Genomic DNA, 19990 nt, shown 5'->3' with positions numbered 1-19990 from the left:
TCGAAGTGTAGTGTAGTGTGATGAGGTTTTGCATCACAGAAAAAGCGGGAGGAAAAAAGGAAGAATTTAGAATCTAAAAATCAAAAGAGATTTTTTACATATTCTCTATCCTTTGTTTCTCATTTAGTCAGTTCGCCAAATAAATGTATATTTATCCCAAATTATTGCCGTCTTCAATATCATCCATCAATTTATTTTTACCTAGAGCATGAAAACTAATTGTTTAAATTTGTGTTCTTTAGTTTTATAGTTTGAGGCAAACTTAGAATATAGTATTGACTTTCATGTTGGGTCCGGACTTTGCAAGGGCATACCTATCTAGTACTATATAGAAGCCGCTTGGGAAGCATTTCAGGGTCGTCATGCCTGCTTGATGATCAAGGGAAACTTTTGTCATTTCAATATGATTGTGCTTTAGAGATATTGTACTAGACTGTTTTATGTGTGTACTTTGTCTGTATGTGACAAAAGAACCAGATAATTACTTTACTTTGTCTGTATTTGACAATAAATTCTATTTCATCTTTTAAGATCAACAAAAAAATTTCGATCTCAAGTCTTATTATTTTGTATGGATTTCTATACAAATTTATTTGGCTGAAACTGTGATAGTATATGAAAGAAAATATGTTTAGTATTCTAGAAGATAAATTAATTAGTTTTAGCGTAGAACTTGAATTTTAACTGAATTTCTATGACAAAACTAACATTCAATAATATATGACTAATGTATCATTTCGGATGAAGATGAGAATCAACTCTTATCGTAGAAAACTCATTAATTTAGTTAGTTGATCATATAAGGTTTAAATTTCATCAAACAAAATCCTAATATTATTACTCCCTCCGTTTCAAAAAGAATGAACCTATTCTTTGATCATATTTTTTGTAAATAGTGTTAAATATTTTGAGTCGTTAACTATTGTGACTTAAATTACTTTTTAACTTAGTTTTTAAATATATAAGTTTTATTTCAAACAACTTAAAGAATTTATGTCCAAATTCACATTAAAATTAATCAATTTGAATATCGTATTCCGAAAAGTTTCAAACAAATTGAAATGGAGGGAATATGAGTTTTCTTGTTCCAAAAGAAGAAAGTCTTACTTGGTATCATTTTTCTGATTTTGTTAAACTTGAAGTATAAATATAGATGTATGGATAAAGCAAATAGATTTATTTAAGTTTACCAATAGAAAGCTTTTTATGAAGACGTCAATTCGAAGGTATCCAACGAAATTGTAGCGGTGAACACTATTGTCGAGCTTCTAAACCAAATGTGTTGTGACCCTTTCGTTGTCACTTGAGGAGTTGAGGGTGCTAATCTTTGCACTAATACTGTGTAGTACTTGGATTTCCAAAAGTGAAGTAGTTATATTTAGTAGACAAATTGACATTTTATTAGTAGTAATTATTTATATATTAAATTTTAATTATTTAAAACGATAGACAAGTTTTATGTTATGCATCGTATATCTTAATTTTAATATGAATAAAAAAACAATTGATAATTAACATAATAGTTTTCTTATTATCATTTTTATATTACTATAATTCACATAGAATTTGTTAACAAACCAAAATATCTTAATTACTTCAACTTGAGAATCTACTCGACGAAAAATATCACAATTTATTGCAATCAGATATTAATTAAAAAATATTTTACGTTAAATTTGACTTTACAATTCTAACCGTCAATGAACTTATCGCACAATGGTAGATTTCATATGAAGCCCCAGTTATTACAGTTACGCAAAAACTAGTCTTACTTGAAAAATTGAAATAACATAACAAACTCATATTTTTCTTCTTTTACTATTCTGAGCTAAAAACTTATTTGGTTTTTATTTATTTGAGATGTAATTATAAATGAAAAATTCTAAAAACTTTAATACCTTAATATTTTTTCCTAAAAAATTCTGCATTTTACGAGTACAATAAAAAATAAAACACAAATTATTGGGCTCATGCTAGCACGGATCAATTGCATCTAGTAGAAAAAGATTTATGTTATAGACATGTGATTGTATTGACTTTTTAATACATAATGTAATTTAACTTGATATTGGTTACTTACCGCTCCTTACAAATTATCAATTACATCATTGAATGTAATTAAAGATAATTATTTTTAATGAATCTGATTATATAAATATCTTTTACACAGCTGATAAAAAAATTGCAGATAAGAGATTTTTGGTGCGCATTTCAAACGGATAAAGCAGCAGGAAACGAACCAACCGCAAGAACCAGACATTTGAAAGCTCAATCAATAACGGCCATCAATGGCCGCAATATTCAGCATCAGCTTTGCTAGTTCCGCCATTGGAGCTCACTTCCACAGGACCAAATTCAATAAACCCATGACTTTTGTAAACCCAATTCGTTGCACGGGTAGACTAGAATGGGTATATCCTCTTTTCCCCTCTTTATATGTACCTCTCATAGTAGTAATTTGCTAAGTGTTTGATAAATGGTGAACTTGAATTATGATTACAGGACCCAGAAGGCGTATTGGGTGCGCCCCAAACAGGTCACATAGCTAGACTCGAGTTCAAGAGACGCCTTGAGCAAGATGCTGCTGCCAGAGAAGAATTTGAACGTCAAGTCCGTGAAGAAAGAGAGCGTCGAAGAGTTCTTCGCGAGGTAATTTTTGTTGAATTCATGTTCATAAAGATTTACCTGCAATTAACTTATTTGTGACGTGTGTTTAAATATCTTTTACGCCGTCAATCAAGCCACCTTAGGCTAAGGGGTGTCAATTGACACCCCTTTTGACGAAAAATTACACTGTTTAGCTAGGTCAAGAATCTGTATATACTAATTACTATATGTTGAATCTCCTTAGCTTCTTTGTATGTTTACTTTTTTATGTTTTGATACCCTTAATAGTGAAATTCCTCGCTTCGCCACTGCTGTCAATATATAGAACTTATACTCTTATTATATCAGGCCAGCAACACACCCCTCAATGTGTGGACTGGTACATTTTCTTGTGCCAAGTACATGGAAATGTTTTTTTGGATAGAGAGTTGAATCTAGGATGTACTTGATACTTAAAATTGATGCGACCACTTCATATTAAGCTGCTAGAGAGGAAACATTTTATTTACTTGTGTTAGGTCTGCAAAAATTTGTGGAGTAGTTAGTAAGACATATTTGAATCTTTTTCCATGTTATGTTATGGATGGAAATGTAATATGTATCTTTGTCTTCTTCTTTTTTTTTTCTGATCATAGTCACGAGTGATTCCGGATACAGTAGAAGAGCTTGTGGAGTTTTTTCTTGACACTGAAGCTCAAGAGATTGAGTTTGAGATTGCCCGACTGAGACCACGGTGAGTTCTCCAGTGTCGTCACAGCTTAGGTGGTAGTAACATTTTACTGCTCTTGTGGCAAAGCATGCAGAAAATGCCTATGGTTTTATTGAATCTTGGCTGCATTAGTTCAGATACAGCTCTTTTAGGTTGTTCTACAGTCAAGTATTCTAAGTTTCCGCCTTATTCTTTTTATCATTTTAAGTCTGCGATCAAGAAAATGCATATGTATTTTAGACTTTGTTTAATTTTGTAACTCTTCCAGAAGAAGAAAGCTATAAATAATTGAGCTTAATGTAATGACTGAACGTGAGGATTCATATAGCCGACCCCAACTTGCAGGATTGAGACGTTGTCAACGTCATTGTTGTTCAGAAGAAGAAAGATTTATGTTACCATTTTGTCAGTGGTTCAGGCAATTCTGTTAATTCTAACTGTTTATTCGAACACCTACTTGACACTTTGATGCAGTTATTTTAACTTTCCGAGTACTCCTTCTTGTGCTACCTTTGATTGGACGCGATATTCAAGATGTTAATTTGAATTGTTCATTATTTAAGTAGTAGAAGTAATAGTGGAAAGGTTATTTTGACTGAGAAAATTCTTTAATTTGATTAGTTTAATAAATTTGAAATCTTGGAACCGAGGTAATTTGTTGAAAGTAATTTTTTTATAGGAATTGTATCAAACATTTCGGCACTTCCCAATATGAAAACCAATTTAATATAAGTTGGGCAGAGGAAGTGTTAGCTTTTCTTTGCTCAAACTTATGCAGCAATCAGCCAACAGCCAAAAACGTTCATTTCTACCTGGAAAAGGACTGTTGTATCTTGTTCCCTACACTGTAATGAGTGTAATAAATGCCTATTTAGGTGGACTGATTATCTGAGATTATGACAAATGGGTTACATAGCTGTAATTCAAATAATTACCTCTTAACAGAACAGGAGTATTTCTTTATTATCTTCCATTTTCTTGACCTTCATGTTGTTATAAAAAATTGAGAAAGTATTGGCACTTGACCTAATTTAAGGTATGGCAACATTTTACCTTTAGAGAGTTAGCATAAGACCTTTATAACATCAGATTGCATGGATTTCTTGTCCGGCCCTTCTCTAGTTTTTTCTTCTTCACCCAAAGTTTCTGACATATATAACTTTGCAGATTGAACAAAGAGTTTTTTGACCATCTGCAAGTCGAAGTGGGAAAGCTGCGGTTTTCTATGACCAAAACTCAGGTTTGTTGACAGTTTGCTCGATTTAATGAGACTGTTATGTCCGTGAAACGATACGAACTATAATATTTTTGCAGGAAGTGGAAGACAGATTAATTGAACTGGAAGCACTGCAAAAGGCCCTGCAGGAAGCAACGGGTACGATAAGTTGACTATTTGCTCTTTTGTTAGAGATTTCCAGACTATTTTACATGGAAAAGAGTATGGGTATCTGAGCAGATCCAGAAGTTGGATTCGTCATCATATAATTCTTAAGTTTCGGAGATACGTAGGAGTACATGTGCGAGTGATAAGATAACTAACAAATGTATATTATAATATAGATATTTATTTTAGTAATTGAACTTAAAAGTCATTGAACTTGAACAAGTATAAATATATTAAGGCTAAACATAGTATTTGTTCTATCAGCATAGCTTGCATAATAACAAAGTTTTCTTATCCCTCTTGTGAAATATATAGGCATACATCAAATCCGAAAATTGAAATAAAAGCACCTAGACAAACCTATGCTTCTCGGCGACAGTTGTAGTCATCACATTTAGGTGAATTGACCAAGTCTCGTGTATGGCATTACACCCAACTCATGTTGGCTTAACATGGGTGAAGCAGGGGGTATTGAACGATCCGTGTTACATAAGTATACACGTCCCAGCAGTGGCGGACGCACGTGGTGGCAAGCGGGTTCAACTGAACCCGCTTCATCAAAAAATAATACTGTGTATATATACAAATTAGGATTAAAGCTGCGTAAATTTTGTATAAATATTTTATTTGAACCCACTTGACAACTACTATTTTACGACTAAAGTTATGTACTTCTAAGATTGAACCTGCTTGCACAAAATCCTGGGTCCGCCACTGCGTCCCAGATACAGTTGTTGATGAAGTCTCAATAATCAGTTATCTTGTAAAGTACTTCTGACATTCTGCCGTACTATTTTTCTTTTTCCTGCAGAAGCCTATGATAAAATGCAAGCAGATATTGTTTCAACAAAGAAGAACTTAACCGAGATTTTGACTTCAAAGGATGTCAAGGCTACTGTATGTGATAGTCTTTAAATTCTGCTTTTGGTGGGTGGGTGTGTGGTTTGTATATTTTCTAAATTTTGTTGCTGAATTTGGATCGTTCCATTTTCTCGTGCAGCTATTGGAATTGGTTGAGAGGAATGAGCTGAACAGACCCTTGTTGACCCTTCTCGATGAAAACATTGCAACTGCACATAGTGTTAACCAGGTTAGACAAGCAAATTCCATACAATAAAGAAAGAGGTTCTGTGGGAGTGATGGTGCATATATTTGTGACAATACTGGTGCAACATCACATATAATAACTAAAAATTAAGTAGAAAAATGTGATTTGAAAAGGAAAAAGAGGTACTTTTTGGAACTAAGCATCAATAACTGACATAGAATTCCACACAATTTTCTAAAATTTTGGTGTACTCCAGGGTTATGTTGTGCTTTCTCCTAATTGTAACATCACAATCCAAAGAAAATAATTTGCTGAAAGCACACCTTTGTCTGGGTTGAGACTTGGTTGGGTAGAAATGGTAAGCAGCAGCATCTAGTGGCAAGTGAATTGCCATTATAGCTTACCACATTCCTGAGTGTAACGACCTTTTGAAGTTTACTAGCCAATCTTTGGTTGAAAGAGGCAATGGAATCTCTATTCCTATCATTTCTCTGGTTGTTCATCTTTGATCGGACTAATTATGATAAAGTTGATCATTTTTCCTTCACTTGACTCTTTTCTGGGGTCTGATAGTTTCTCCACCATATCTATTTGGATGATTTTTAGTTAAATCTCCCTCATTTACATATACAAAAAAGCGGAAAATTTGTTTGTCTGATTTGTCCAATTGCACTCCACGTAACTGGTTATGTTATCTTCAGGCTATATTCCTTTTGAATCTGCTGTTCTTCGCTAATAGGAAGAAAAGAAACAGTCGTGAATCAAAATTGAATATTATAAGTACCTATATGCTTATTGTGTGTATCTGCTTATGTACTAGTTGAGTATGGTCAATCTTGTTCTAATGGATTGAGCATTCTTCAGGAGGAAGTTTTTCTTAGGGGTGATGTCAATCATATGTGTGTTCTGCTTACTTAGTTAAACAATGAACCCTGCTTCCCCTAAGTTGTTAATATAAAATGAAGTTACTGCAGAATTTTAGGAGTAATGTTTATCTTCGTTTGGAGATTGGTCTTTGATGCAGTCATTGGCATAATAATTGATGTGCAAAACCAATTACGCTGGCGAAAGCTATTATCTTGATGAGCAAGGATTTTAGCTCATTGAGCTCATCTCATGCATGAAATGCAAAGCAGCAATTACAAGTAAGGACAGGGTTAAGACCTAGAAGTAAAAAAGATGAAACAATACAAGGAAAGCGTACCAGACTTTTGGAGTATGAAATCTGAGATAAGAGCTTGCACATACCATTGTTTAAACTAATGTGCCTACATAACCAGTAAAAGAGAAGAAGAAAAAGAAGGACATTATAGTTGGGTTATTGGAGACTACTCATTTGGAAAAATGTACTTTTAAACTTCAATTATCTAAAAGATTGATATAAGGTTTATAGTGTGCAGAAAGATTTTGATCCATGTAAAGTTTTGCTGAATTATCTTACTGCAAAATATTTGGGGGGAATCTTGGGCCAACATTCTCGCTAGCACTCCCATCAGAGAAATAGATCAATTTTTTGTGCCTCTCCTACCGTGATCAAAATGCAAATGCGAAGTTTTTGTCTAGTAGAAAAGAATTGATGGCAAAGTGCTAAAGTTACATGTAGTTTTTCTTTTGTCTAAAAAGATCCCTCTTCAAACGTCCCCTTTGCTGAATTTTTCCTTGGGTGAAAATTGACTGGAGGACGATGCTGTTTAATCATTCTGTTGTGTAATAAAAAATGTTCACAATATGAAACAATGTGAGTTCATTTAGATATTTAGATGCAACGAGTTGGATAGATGTCAAAAAGGCTCTCAAAATCTCAGTTATATGTAGTACTAATGAAGCTCCAACGTCCAATCCCCCAGAATTATAACCCAAATTGTACACATATTCCTAGCTTAAAGTATGAAATTCTAGATCAGCCTTATTTAATTATTAAAGCCCAATCTTCTACTTTTTAGCCATTTTCTTCAATTATTATTCTTCAGTTCTCTTGAAAATTTTCTTAGTATGTTTTTTCAGTCTGAATATTTAGCAATTATATATAAGATGAACAGTTCAAAGATTCTAAAGTCACCCATCGAGTGTCCTCAACATATGTGTAATTTACCCAGTCATGAAGTGGTTCAATATAGTTCAGATTTTTGGTGAAAGTTCTTCATAAAAATATGATCATGCAGTAAACGCCCCCCCCCCCCCCCCCCCCCCCACACACACAACCCAAAGATGTTCAAGCTTTGTTATTTTCTGGACAGAGGTTAACATTCACTTGGATACAAATTTACCTCTAAAGATATCTTTTCCTTTTCAAAGGATGTGGCAATGTGCTACATATCAAAACCATCACTGTAAATTGTGAATGCATCATTCTGTAGTAAAAGGTATCGATAAATATGTGTAGAAGCTTTGACTACGATTGTCTAACTTTGAACTAATCTTTCTTTGGAACTGCAGAAACAAGCAGCAGAGTACATGGAAAAGCTGAGGGGACTTGTTCTGAAGTACTTAACAGTATAGGTTTTTGTTTTAAAAATATCAAATGCTCATCTCATTTTTATACGGAGTACTGGCAAAAATTTCTGGTTGTTTATATTCTAGCAATGTACTATAGTACAAAATTTTGTAGGAATATGATCCCTTGTAATAAGAAAAAGAAAGTATCCCCATCTATTTTGAAAATCACAGTGGAAAGAATGAGTAAACAATGTAATTGAAAATGCATATTTATGAAGGTACTATTAAAAATCTAAACACCCTTAGATTGCAATTCAAATGTAAAATGAGTACAACTGTAGAAGTGGTTATCTTATGTTTACTGGATTCTAAATTATAAAAAGGAAGGATATTTTATGAAGAGACGTGAGGAATCTCAATGAAAGTCTGGGCAAGAAAACTAATGGGGCTGATCTCTCTGACTTTTGTCATTTCTTGTAACTATCACCTAGGTACTCTGAGTTAGTTATGTTTCCAAAGCTGGATCTATGTCTTCACTCAACCATAAGAAAATGAGCCAACTTTCAGAATTCAGAGAGGAAAATTTGTCTTCTGTATATTATGGTTTTCAGTTGCAGGCAAAGTCTTAGATAATGCTGTAAAGTGAACATTTAATAGTCATTTCTTGGGTTCATAAACAGATGTGAAAATTACCCAATGCAGCATATATAAAAGTTGAAATAGGTATTCTGGATGCTTATTTTGTGCCTATCATGTCTCCTATCTTGCCATTCGGTATCTGGAATTCATTATCCCGACTAATTTGGATTGGCACCGATTAGACTGTCATTTGGTTATCAAGATGCTTCTTTCATGAGTTGTATTTCTATATAGGTAGTTGATCTCGTCCAAACCACACCTCTATTTGGGGTTGTGAAACGGTCGGAGCAATAATAGTACCCAACAAGGAGTCGGGGTCGATTTTCCACAGGGAGCTATGAATGAGACTCAGGAGTATATATTCGAGTGAATGGGCTCGAATTATCTCGGATTATACTTCCGCAAAAGTTGGTTTGTTTTTAAATCTATTTAAAACTAAGAATGACAACTAAGAATTAAAACTAGAAAATTATAGTTGTTTGTTTTTCAAATGGTAAAAAAGCCTAGGGCTATGACCTTCACTTAGGTGTTCGCTTAATGAGTTGTAAGCCTTAAAGCTTGTTTTCTTGGTCGGGATATATTATAGCTATCAAAACTCAAGTACCTACTCAACACCTCTCGGTCAGAGAGTGATTTTGCCCAATTTGGCTTTCTCAACTCCAAATGGGTATTGAACAAAGCAGTTGATAATAAGCTCAAGTCGGGTTGTACTATCTCTAGGTTCAACCTTTTAATTGGGTTTATCAATATCTCGATTGACCCAATTTTTTGCTAGCCAAGTTTTCCTAGAATAAGTCCCTCTTTCTCAAGTAGAGACCAAGTCGATTAGGCATAAAATAATGTTTGCAACTATTAAATCTTCAAATAAAAGCAAGAACTAGGCTAGATAATCAACACCCAGCCATAAACAAGCAATAAATCAAACACCCATTAAGTTCACACCCTAGGGTTGGGTCACAACCCTAGTAAAAATCTAGTTACTCATACTTAAATTAGGAGATGAAGAAGAATGAGTGATAATTAAACCCATATTAAAGATTAAAATGATAAAACTAATATTCAAAAAGATCAAAATGGCAAAAATAACTAAAAGAAGCAAAGTAAACGGCTGCTGATGTCAAAAGGTACATAAGTTGACCTAAAAGAGTAAAACTATTCTATTTATATAGTGCTAAAATTTTTCGGATAAAATTGCCCTTCTCGGAGGTTCTGCGGCCGCACAATTTCATGTGCGGTCCGCACTCTACTTCAGTCTTGACATGATTTAAATCTGCGGCCGCACAATTCTGAATCGCGGCCATATCTCTCATATTCTGCGGTTTGCACTTTTCTAGGTGCGGCCGCACATGGTTCTCCTGCTGACTGCACCTTTCTGAGTGTGGCTGCACAGGGTTCTTCTGCGGACCACACATTTTGAGTGCGACCGCACAATTATTGTGCGGTCCGCATTTCTTTTTGAGCTTGAAATGAGACTCTCTGAACTTTAGCTCTTGCATAGCTTCTGCGGCCGCATAATAATTGTGTGGTCCGTACTTTGCACTTGGACTCTGTTAAATTTCCTTCACATTCTACGGCCGCAGATGAAAATCTGCGGTCCGCACTTGAGCTTTTGTGCCTGATTTCTGTCCTTGAGTTCAGATCACTCATTTTTCAGTTGGATTTCAGCTTAGTGGCTCATTTTCCAATACTCCTGCAATTAAGCATATTTCATCGGTTTTCGGGAATACAATTAAATACTTTTGGACTAAAACAAAAGCTAAAAAACGCTATTAAGTAGTCAAAATCCTCACTTATCAACTCCCCCAAACTTAAGCTTTTGCTTGTCCTAAAAAAATAAGGTAATTCCCACCTCCACAAGATAAGAGCTATTCCAGCTAATCTAAGGTGTATCGAACACACATCAATTGGGACCAGCAATTACCCACAACACTTATGAATTATCAACAAGGCAATGATTTGAAGTTTTAAGCACAAATAGTTCTAATGTGACACTTGAGCATCAAGAGTTGACTTTATTCATCAAGGAAGCTCGCTCTTTCATGTAGGTCATTGTGGATCCCAAACTCCTCCTCTTCTACTCTCCGTTTGCACCTCACTTAAGAATGTAGCACTCAATTCAAAGTTTTATAAAAGGTTCGCTCATCTCTCTCAAAAGAATGTCACAAGTACGGCTTTAGGTACCATAGGCTTGCCCCTCATGTAAATCACCACTAATATAAGCTCACTCGACTTGAAATCACGCAGGGCTTTTTGGGAATGTAATGAAGGCTTTTGGACTAAAGTTGGATATACTAGGATAGAACGAGTTCATCTTTCCTTAAGCACTCTATTTTCTCTTATCGGCTTATGCTATTCCACTTTTAGGAGTCATTTTCTTTCCCATGGGGGAGGGGGGGGGGATTAGAGAGACTTAGCATCACTCTTTCTTGGTCATGATATTCATTTACTCCTTTTTTGTTTTCTCCATGCTTTGCATCATTACCATTTTTTGAAATCCCTTTAATTTTTTAACTTATTCACTTTCTTTTTGCATTTTTTTCTTTTTTCTTTTTCTTGCCTTCCCTTTTCTTCATTTCTTTTCTCTTTTTATGCCTTGATACCTTTTTCAAACTCCTCATCTCTCCCCCAAACTTATGTTTTAGCCAATTATTTCTCAAGAGTGTTAAGGAAAGCTCGGGTGCCAAGAGAGGGTCACTATAAAATGGGTAAAGGCTTGTAACATGGTTATCAAAAAAGAAAGATTTTAGGCTCAAATTGGTTGACTAGGGATAACAACTTTGGTGGGTCATAAAAAATTTCAAGCGGGTCAAGGAGAGTCTACAATCACTTCTCAAGCAAAGCAAAACTTAAAATTTCTCCTAGAAACACATTCGGGGCAAGTTCTAGACCATTCGCACGGGTACTTGGACTTGCAACAAAATCATCTCACCTCTCACGCAACTGGAATGTTAAAAAGGATAGATTCGAGGGCCCACAATGACCATATTCAAGATTGAAAATCACTATAGCTCGATTAAACTACTCGATGATTACCTAAGTTAACGCAAGAGTCACCGGGTCGCTAATTAGAGCTACTTCTTTCCCTAAAACCTTATTTTTAACCATAAGCACGTAGTTAAGTGTGCTGGTACCAAGTAAAGCATGTTTGACTCTTTTTTATTCATTACTACTACTATTCTTGCCTAAACATAAAAAATGGATTCAATCCCTTAAGAAGGTTGTCACGCCATCCATCGTTGGGAAGAATCACCCGATTCACACAAAAACTACTTTTGGAAAGAACCGTGGCATTAAGAAAATCAAAGGCTTATTGACTACTAAAAACATAAAAAGAAGCTACAAAATTAAACATAGACTAATAAGAAAACAAAATAAAGAAGCTACAAAGAAAGCTACTAAAGACATAAATGAATGTACATAATGAGAGGGGAAAAGATAGAATATATACATCAATAGAGAAAGTGAGAAGAATATATACATAAATAAAAGGAAAGAGGAAAATGTTATCAGTTATTACAAGCCAAATGTCAAATATCCAAATATCAAATAAACTCCACCCCCTGAACAAAAATAAGCATTGTCCTCAATGGTTAACAAAATAAGAATAAGGAAAGGTAAGAGTAAAGAGGACTCCCTATGTGGCCTTGGACATCTCTGTGTCCATAGCAGCGTCACCTCCCTCAGTCTCCTCTAACCGGATCTTATCATCCCCAAATCTTGGAGTAACTGGGTTGGTGAACATCTGGCGTACCGCCTCAACAGTGTCGGCAGCCCTGTCTGGCTCCTCATGCTGGCCAGCTGGTGCTGATGGTGCGGCTGGATCTACTGGTGATGCTGGGTCTACTGATGCTTTTGGGTCTATCCCCATCATCATATCAAATGGAAGGTCACCAGTTGCTGCTATCTTAGCAGTCTGTCAATTGATTTCTTGGACGCCTGGGATTTCTTCATTTTCTTTACCTACTTCCCGAGCTCCTCAATCACTGTGCCATATGCTACCAGGGTGTTCATGATGGTGGTCTGGTTCTCCAAGATCTTCTTCAATGTGTCCTCCACTGTCGAAGGAATTTGGGGTGCCGGGATGGATGACTGTGCTGCAATAACACTGGATATGTCAGTCAGCATTGTAGTGGCTGTCTGCATCCGGTTGTTGAGGCTCGCCAATATTTGGGAGACTCGCAACACAGATAGTGGATGAGCGGGCATGGGCACCGGCTTCAAAACCGATGTGGACGACACTGATGCTGAAGGACCTGAAGAAAGAGGTGGAGGCATAGCTGCTGCACTATCAGAAGGATTTGTTGAAGTAGATGGCATGTCAACTATCCTAGCAGCTACCCTGGCAGGCTCATCAAACTGGCATGTAGTAGTAGAGGGCTGACCCTTCTTCTTTGGGTTGTCACCATCCATCAACGAATACCACGAGAAAGGCTTCTTCGCCTTCACCTTGGTGTCAAAATCCCTTGGTTCCACCCTCGCATCTGTGAGGAACTCATTAATAGTGTTGGGATACGGGTAGGAGGTGTCACCTTGCCTGGGAACCAAGGACATATTGACCGACATTACCGCACCCACATTGATTGGGTACCCGACCATGATCGAGGCGACTAGCACTGCTCGGTGGATTGGTAGATTTGTTTCATTCCGGCATGGGTCTATTCTGCTACACACAAACGTCTGCCATCCCTTTGCCTCAAAATTCAGGGTGTTCCGCTGAATTGGAATCCCTGTTGTGATCCATGGTGGTGGTGGTCCCGGAGCTGCCAGAAGCTCAGCTAGCCATGGGCGAGCTGCATCGCCCATAGCCACCTTTTCCAAGTATTGCACTGGCTCCACATCCTCCAACCTTAGGTATGTGTTCAGGGTGGTTTGGTCAAACCTCACTTTTAAGTTCCTCACTTTCGTCACTTTGGTCCCCTTCCTGATGTGTGCCACATTGGCATAAAATTCCCAGACCAAGTGATCTTTGGCATCCACTACACTTTGAGTGAACCATTTCCACCCTTTTCTTTCCCGAAATTATCTTAACACATTTGGGTTGTATCTATCCAGATTTTTCAACACAAACTGCCGCTCAAGAGTGAGCGATCTTTGCTGCCACTACTCTCGGAACCTGTTGAATGCAGTCAGGCTCACAAACCTATCTTCCCAAACTTCCTTCTTCTTTGACCTTTCCAGGCTTGCAACTCTGGTATCACCCCCCCTTCTCGGCCATCATCTAGGATCTAATCCACCTCCACTGTAGTAGCTGGTATGTCGGGAGCATGTGTAGATGAAGGCTCTGAAGCTTGACTGTTCCCTTCCGACCCTTCAGAAGTAATCTCAAAAGAGGTAGGCTCATTTATCAGTCGGTATTTGTCCTGGGGTAGTTGTGGTTGTGATTGCACAGCAGGCTACCTTTGCACTGAGTCACCCTCCCATGCTTCCCTAGATGGGGCATATCAACTTGATTTGGAGGGCTCCGTCTGTCTACCTCGGCATGATGTTGCCTTCTTACTGATTACTTTTTTTAGGGTGAGAGGTAAGGTGCTTTTGCATTAGCCTCTGGAAGATTCTCTCCTCCCCTTTGATGTATCACTACGATCATGTGATCTAACTATATTCTGCACAAAATAGCAGTAAGAGTTAGTTCTAGTAAAGTGCAGAAAAGTAGAGAATTTGCAGAACAAAACATGTTTCAGGTTGGGGAAGTGCGGACCGCACATTTTTTAGTGCGGCCGCAGATGGGTTGTGCGGACCGCACAATTTAAAAGTGCGGCCGCAGTGATGATTCTGCGATCCGCATAATTTTAAGTGCGGCCGCACATCTGAAATGTGGTCCGCACAATTTTGGGTGCGGCCTCACATTGAAACTTCAAAAATGACAACTCTCTGAAGACAGAGAATTGCTTAATTTGCGGCCGCACACACTTTTCTGCAGCCGCAGTTGAATTTCTGCGGACCACACAATTTTAAGTGCGGTCCGTACAATCATTCTACACCAAATGCCCTAGCCTACTGATCTGCGGACCGCATAATCCAAAAGCAATCGGCAGTAAACTTAGGATTTCTAATTCACACACAATTTAGACATGGTAGTAGAAATTTAGATATGATACACAGTTTACCCATCCCCCAAATAGCAAATAGGAAGTTACCCACACAAATTTAAGCTCACATGATGATGAATTTTGACATTAGGCCTAAAAATAACTAAACTAATTATGAACAAAATTAAGAAAATTGAAAAATTTAAAGATGAATTGAACATACCAGTAATGTAGTGATGATAAGGAAGAATCAAAGATGATGAAATGAGTGTTAGATGCGTGAATCAGTTGAGTGCACTGTGTTTGCCTTTGTGTTAATTGTTCAGAGTTCGTAAAGTCTCAACAATAGTGAGAAAACTTTATACTTGATAGGTTAGGGCAAGAGTTCAAGAGATGAGTGCGGCCGCACAATTTCATATGAGGTCCGCACTCCTTTACATGTTACACATTTACCCTTTGTTGATCTACGGTCCGCACATTTTTGAGTGCGATCGCAAATTTTGGTACGGACCACACATTTCCTTGTGCGGCCGTACTTTGGCCATTTCTATGACACGAAAACTTCAGAGAGTTTGCAAATTATTTTTTTTGATCTCCAGTTGTGCGGCCGCAGATCCCTTTCTGCTTTGGCATTCAAAATTGTGTGATCCGCACTTTTTTCACACTTAGCCATTTTTTTCTGAGCAAAGTCCCTGTAAAGCACAATCATTCCTTAAACACACTTCAAAATCAGTTAGCACAAAAGAATAGCTATCTAAAGAAGAAGAAAAAGAACAAGAAAAAGAAACATAGGTTGCCTCCCAAGAAGCGCATGATTTAACGCCGTGGCATAACGTAGATTACTATCACTTCAAATGAATCACTGCCACCCTGTGGCCATCATCAGCTTGTCCCAAATAATGCTTTATTCGGTGACCATTGACTCGGAATACCTCATCATTTTTGTTCTTCAAGTCCAATGCACCAAAATGTGTCACACCCACAATTTCAAAGGGACCACTCCATTTGGATTTCAACTTTTCGGGAAACACCTCTAATCATGAGTTGAACAACAAAACAAGATCTCCCACCTTGAATTCCCTATTTCGGATGTATTTGTCATGAAGGTACTTCATTCTTTCTTTGTACAAGGACGAACTCGCATATGCATGGTATCGAAATTCATCTAATTCATTCAAATGTGCAACCCGCAAGGTGGCAGTTGCATCCCAATCAAGATTTAATTTCTTTAAATCCCACATGGCCTTGTGCTCAAGTTCCACCGAAAGATGACAAGCTTTGCCAAACACCAATCGGTATGGAGACATCTCGATAGGAGTTTTGAAAGTAGTCTGATAAGCCCATAGTGTATCATCAAGCTTCTTTGACCAATCCATCCGATTAGCATTCACTGTTTTGGACAAAATACTCTTTATCTCCCGGTTGGAGACTTCCACTTCACCAGTTGCTTGAGTGTGATAGGGAGTTGTAACTTTATGAGTGACACCATACTTGCTAAGCAAGGTGTCAAAAGCTTTGTTACAAAAATGCAACCCCCCATCGCTTATGATAGCCTGCAGAGCACCAAACCTCGTAAAAATATTCTTGTTCAAAAATTCCACCACACTTCTTGCTTCATTGTTGGGTAGAGCAACGACCTCAACCCATTTTGACACATAATCAACAGCTACCAAGATGTAGGTGTTTCCACAAGAACTCACAAAGGGACCCACGAAGTCAATACCCCACACATCGAAAATATCAATCTCCAAAATGGTGGTGAGGGGCATTTCATTTCTCTTTGAGATTCCACCGTCCCTTTGACATTCATCACAACGCTTGATGAGATCATCTGCATCCTTGTAAAGAGTGGGCCAATAGAAACCGAAACTTAACACTTTGGCCGCTGTTCTTGCTTCACCATGGTGACCACCATATGGCGAAGAATGAAAAGCCCCAAGAATTTCACATTGTTCCTCCTCCGGTACACATCTTCTAATCACTCCATCCGTACAAATCCAAAAAAGGTACGGTTCATCCTAATAATAGTCTCGACAATCCCGTTTGAGCTTCTTCCTTTAGCTTGAAGAGAACTCATCCGGGATAATACCACTCACAAGAAAATTTGCTAGATCCGCGAACCATGACACCTCTTTCATTGAAATGGCTAAGAGTTTCTCATCAAGGAAAGAGTCATTGATTTCAAGGCCATCATGAGGCCTCCCCTCCTCCTCCAAATGAGACAAGTGGTCTGCCACTTGATTTTTACTTCCTTTTCGATCTTGGATGTCTATGTCAAACCCTTGCAACAAAAGCACCCATCTCATCAACCGGGCTTTGGAATATTTCTTGCTCATAAGGTAATGAAGTGACGCATGATCCGTGTGGAAAATCACTTTTGCACCCATCAAGTACGGGAGGAACTTCTCAATAGCAAACATAATGGCAAGGAGCTATTTTTCGGTCACATTGTAATTGACTTGGGCATCATTCATTGTCTTACTAGCATAGTAGACCGGATGAAAGATCTTGTTGATACATTGTCCCAAAAATGCTCCAACCGCCACATCACTAGCATCAAACATGAGCTCGAAAAGAATGCTCTAATTCGGGGTGGTGATAATGGGAGTAGTTGTCAACTTGAACTTGAGCAATTCGAATGCTCTCATGCAATCATCATTGAAGTGAAATTTAGCATCTTTCTCCAAAAACTTGCACAAGGGGTTCACCACCTTGGAAAAATTCTTTATGAAACGCCGGTAGAACCCCGCGTGACCCAAGAAATTTATCACGCCCTTCACGGATATTGGAGGTGGAAGCTTAGAAATCACCTCTATTTTTGCCTTGTCGACCTCTATTCCCTTCTTTGAAATTTTGTGGTCAAGGACAATACCCTCCTCGATCATGAAATGTCATTTCTCCCAATTCAATAAAAAGTTCATTTCTTCACACGTTGCCAAAACCTTATCCAAATTTGCCAAGCAGTCATCAAAGGAATCCCCGACTACCGAAAAGTTATCCATGAAGACTTCAAGGTAGTCCTATACTATATCCATAAAGATCGCCATCATACACCGTTGAAAATTTGTCGGTGCATTGCATAAGCCAAATGGCATCCGCTTGAAAGCGAAAGTGCAATAGGGACAAGTGAAGGTTGTTTTCTCTTGATCTTCCGGGGCAATAAGGATTTGATTGTAGCCTGAATTTCCATCTAGAAAGCAATAGAACGCCCGATCGGCCAACCTATCAAGCATTTGGTCAAGAAAGGGTAGTAGGAAATGGTCTTTCCTTATGACTTTGTTTAGCTTCCGATAGTCCATACACACTCTTCACCCGGTCACCATTCTTGTTGGAATCAACTCGTTCTTATCATTAGTGACCACAGTTATGCCCCCCTTTTTGTGAATGCATTGCACCGTAGAAGTTCACGAACTGTCAGAGATGGGGTAGAGAACCCCGACATCCAACCACTTTATGATCTCCTTTTTGACCACCTCTTGCATTGCTTCATTGAGTCTCCTTTGATGTTCAATGGAGGGTTTGGCATCTTCCTCCAAATTAATCTTGTGCATGCAAAATGCGGGGCTTATTCTCTGAATATCCACCAAAGTCCACCCAATAGCTTTCTTTCTCTTGTGTAGTATCGCCAATGTAGAGTCAACCTGCACGTTAGTCAAACAAGAGGAAAGAATAACCAGTAAAGTAGAACAAGGGCCAAGGAATTTATACCTTAGATGTAGAGGCAATGGCTTTAACTCCAAGATAGGAGGCTCTTCAATTGAAGGCTTAGTAGGAGGAGTTTTCCTATTTTCGAGATCCAAGAAAAGTTTCCGAGGTGCATAATTATATGACCCCATCCCTTGCAAAGAATTTACACATTCCATGAAGCCATCCATTTCCTCATCATCGAAATTTAGCAAAACAGCCTCCAACATGTCACCCACATTAATCGTGGCACTTGTACCATCAATAATCACATCGGTCACTAAGTCCACGAACGAACACACTTCATTTCTACTCGGTTTCCTCATAGATTTGCACACATGGAATATCGCCTTTTCATCACCCTCCCGAAAAGTGAGTTCACCGACTTCCACATCAACAAGAGCCTTTCCCGTAGCAAGGAAAGATCTACCAAGAATAATCAGTACCTCATAGTCTACTTCACAATCAAGAATTATAAAATTCGCTGGGAGAATGAACTTATCAACCCGAACCAATACATCCTCAATCACCCCCAACAGTCACTTCATTGTACTGTCGGCCATTTGTAATCTCATAGATGTGGGTCTTGGTCGCCCAATTCCCAATGTTTTGAAAACTAAATAGGGCATCAAGTTGATACTTTCCCCAAGGTCACAGAGAGCTTTTGCAAATTTGGCACTTCCAATGGTACAAGGAATTATGAAAGCACCGGGATCTTCCAACTTTGGAGCCATCGAATGCACATTTGCACTCACTTGGTGAGTGACTTTGATAGTTTCAAAATTCATCGATCTCTTCTTTGTCACCAAGTCTTTCATAAACTTAGCATATCCGGGAATTTGCTCCAAAGCTTCAACTAATGACACATTTATAGAGAGACTCTTCATCATATGAATGAACTTCTTGAATTGATTCTCGCCATTTTTCTTGGCAAGCCTTTGAGGATAGGGAGGAGGTGGCTTAGACAATGATGCCTTAGCTTTTTGCACTACTATTTCTGGTATGCCAATCACATGATACCTAGACGGGTTCACATCCTCTTGAGTCTCTTCCACCATGTCATCAATATCAATCCGCACTTCATCATTTGCTTGCACCACATTGTTCGGGATCTCCTCTTCTTCTACCACTTGCTCATCATCCACAAGTTGCCTTTGGCTTGAGGTAGGTGCATTCTCACCTTTTCCACTTCTTGTAGTGATGGCCATGACATGCCCCGTAGTGTTCCCACCCTTCGGGTTCACTACCGCATCACTTGATACTACCCCTTTAGGACGAGAATTTAAAGCTTGAGAGATTTGACCCATTTGCACTTCTAAGTTACAGATTGATGTGTTGTATGAAGCAAGTTGGGTATCGGAATCGACATTCTTCTCCAGCATTTGCTTGAACATGTTCTCAATACGACCCATTTCATTGTTGGAGGAACTAGGAGCATGAGAAGGATAAGGAGG

At 38.0% G+C, this 19990-nt stretch overlaps 3 protein-coding genes across 5 annotated transcripts; 1 reads left to right on the top strand and 2 right to left on the bottom strand.

The window, feature by feature from the left end:
• The first annotated feature begins 2185 nt into the window (after window positions 1-2185).
• On the top strand, window positions 2186-8481 carry LOC104104568 (spindle assembly checkpoint component MAD1). Of its 3 annotated transcripts, none has more exons than XM_009612699.4 (8): window positions 2186-2411; window positions 2503-2649; window positions 3243-3340; window positions 4484-4556; window positions 4631-4691; window positions 5512-5597; window positions 5701-5790; window positions 6773-7209. In XM_009612699.4, exons 1-8 carry the CDS (start codon window positions 2289-2291, stop codon window positions 6782-6784), a joined length of 690 nt encoding a protein of 229 aa, XP_009610994.1. In that variant the 5' UTR covers window positions 2186-2288; the 3' UTR covers window positions 6785-7209. The 3 variants fall into 3 exon arrangements, with proteins under 3 accessions (XP_009610994.1, XP_033514173.1, XP_009610993.1); XM_033658282.2 differs by having other exon boundaries at window positions 6756-7136; XM_009612698.3 differs by lacking the exon at window positions 6773-7209 and adding an exon at window positions 8185-8481 and having other exon boundaries at window positions 2187-2411.
• An 8428-nt stretch (window positions 8482-16909) lies between these two features.
• LOC138898096 (uncharacterized) lies at window positions 16910-17272 on the bottom strand. The gene has a single exon (XM_070184131.1). The coding sequence runs from the start codon at window positions 17270-17272 to the stop codon at window positions 16910-16912; it is 363 nt and encodes a 120-aa protein (XP_070040232.1).
• Window positions 17273-18417: 1145 nt separating this feature from the next.
• LOC138898095 (uncharacterized) lies at window positions 18418-19594 on the bottom strand. The gene is made up of 4 exons (XM_070184130.1): window positions 19177-19594; window positions 18684-18990; window positions 18561-18635; window positions 18418-18493 (listed from the first exon to the last, which is right to left on the bottom strand). The coding sequence occupies exons 1-4, from the start codon at window positions 19592-19594 to the stop codon at window positions 18418-18420; spliced, it is 876 nt and encodes a 291-aa protein (XP_070040231.1).
• Between the last annotated feature and the right edge of the window lie 396 nt (window positions 19595-19990).

Source organism: Nicotiana tomentosiformis, chromosome 8, assembly GCF_000390325.3.
Source record: "Nicotiana tomentosiformis chromosome 8, ASM39032v3, whole genome shotgun sequence".
Taxonomy (NCBI): Eukaryota; Viridiplantae; Streptophyta; class Magnoliopsida; order Solanales; family Solanaceae; genus Nicotiana; species Nicotiana tomentosiformis.
This window is presented reverse-complemented; position numbering and strand designations above follow the sequence as displayed.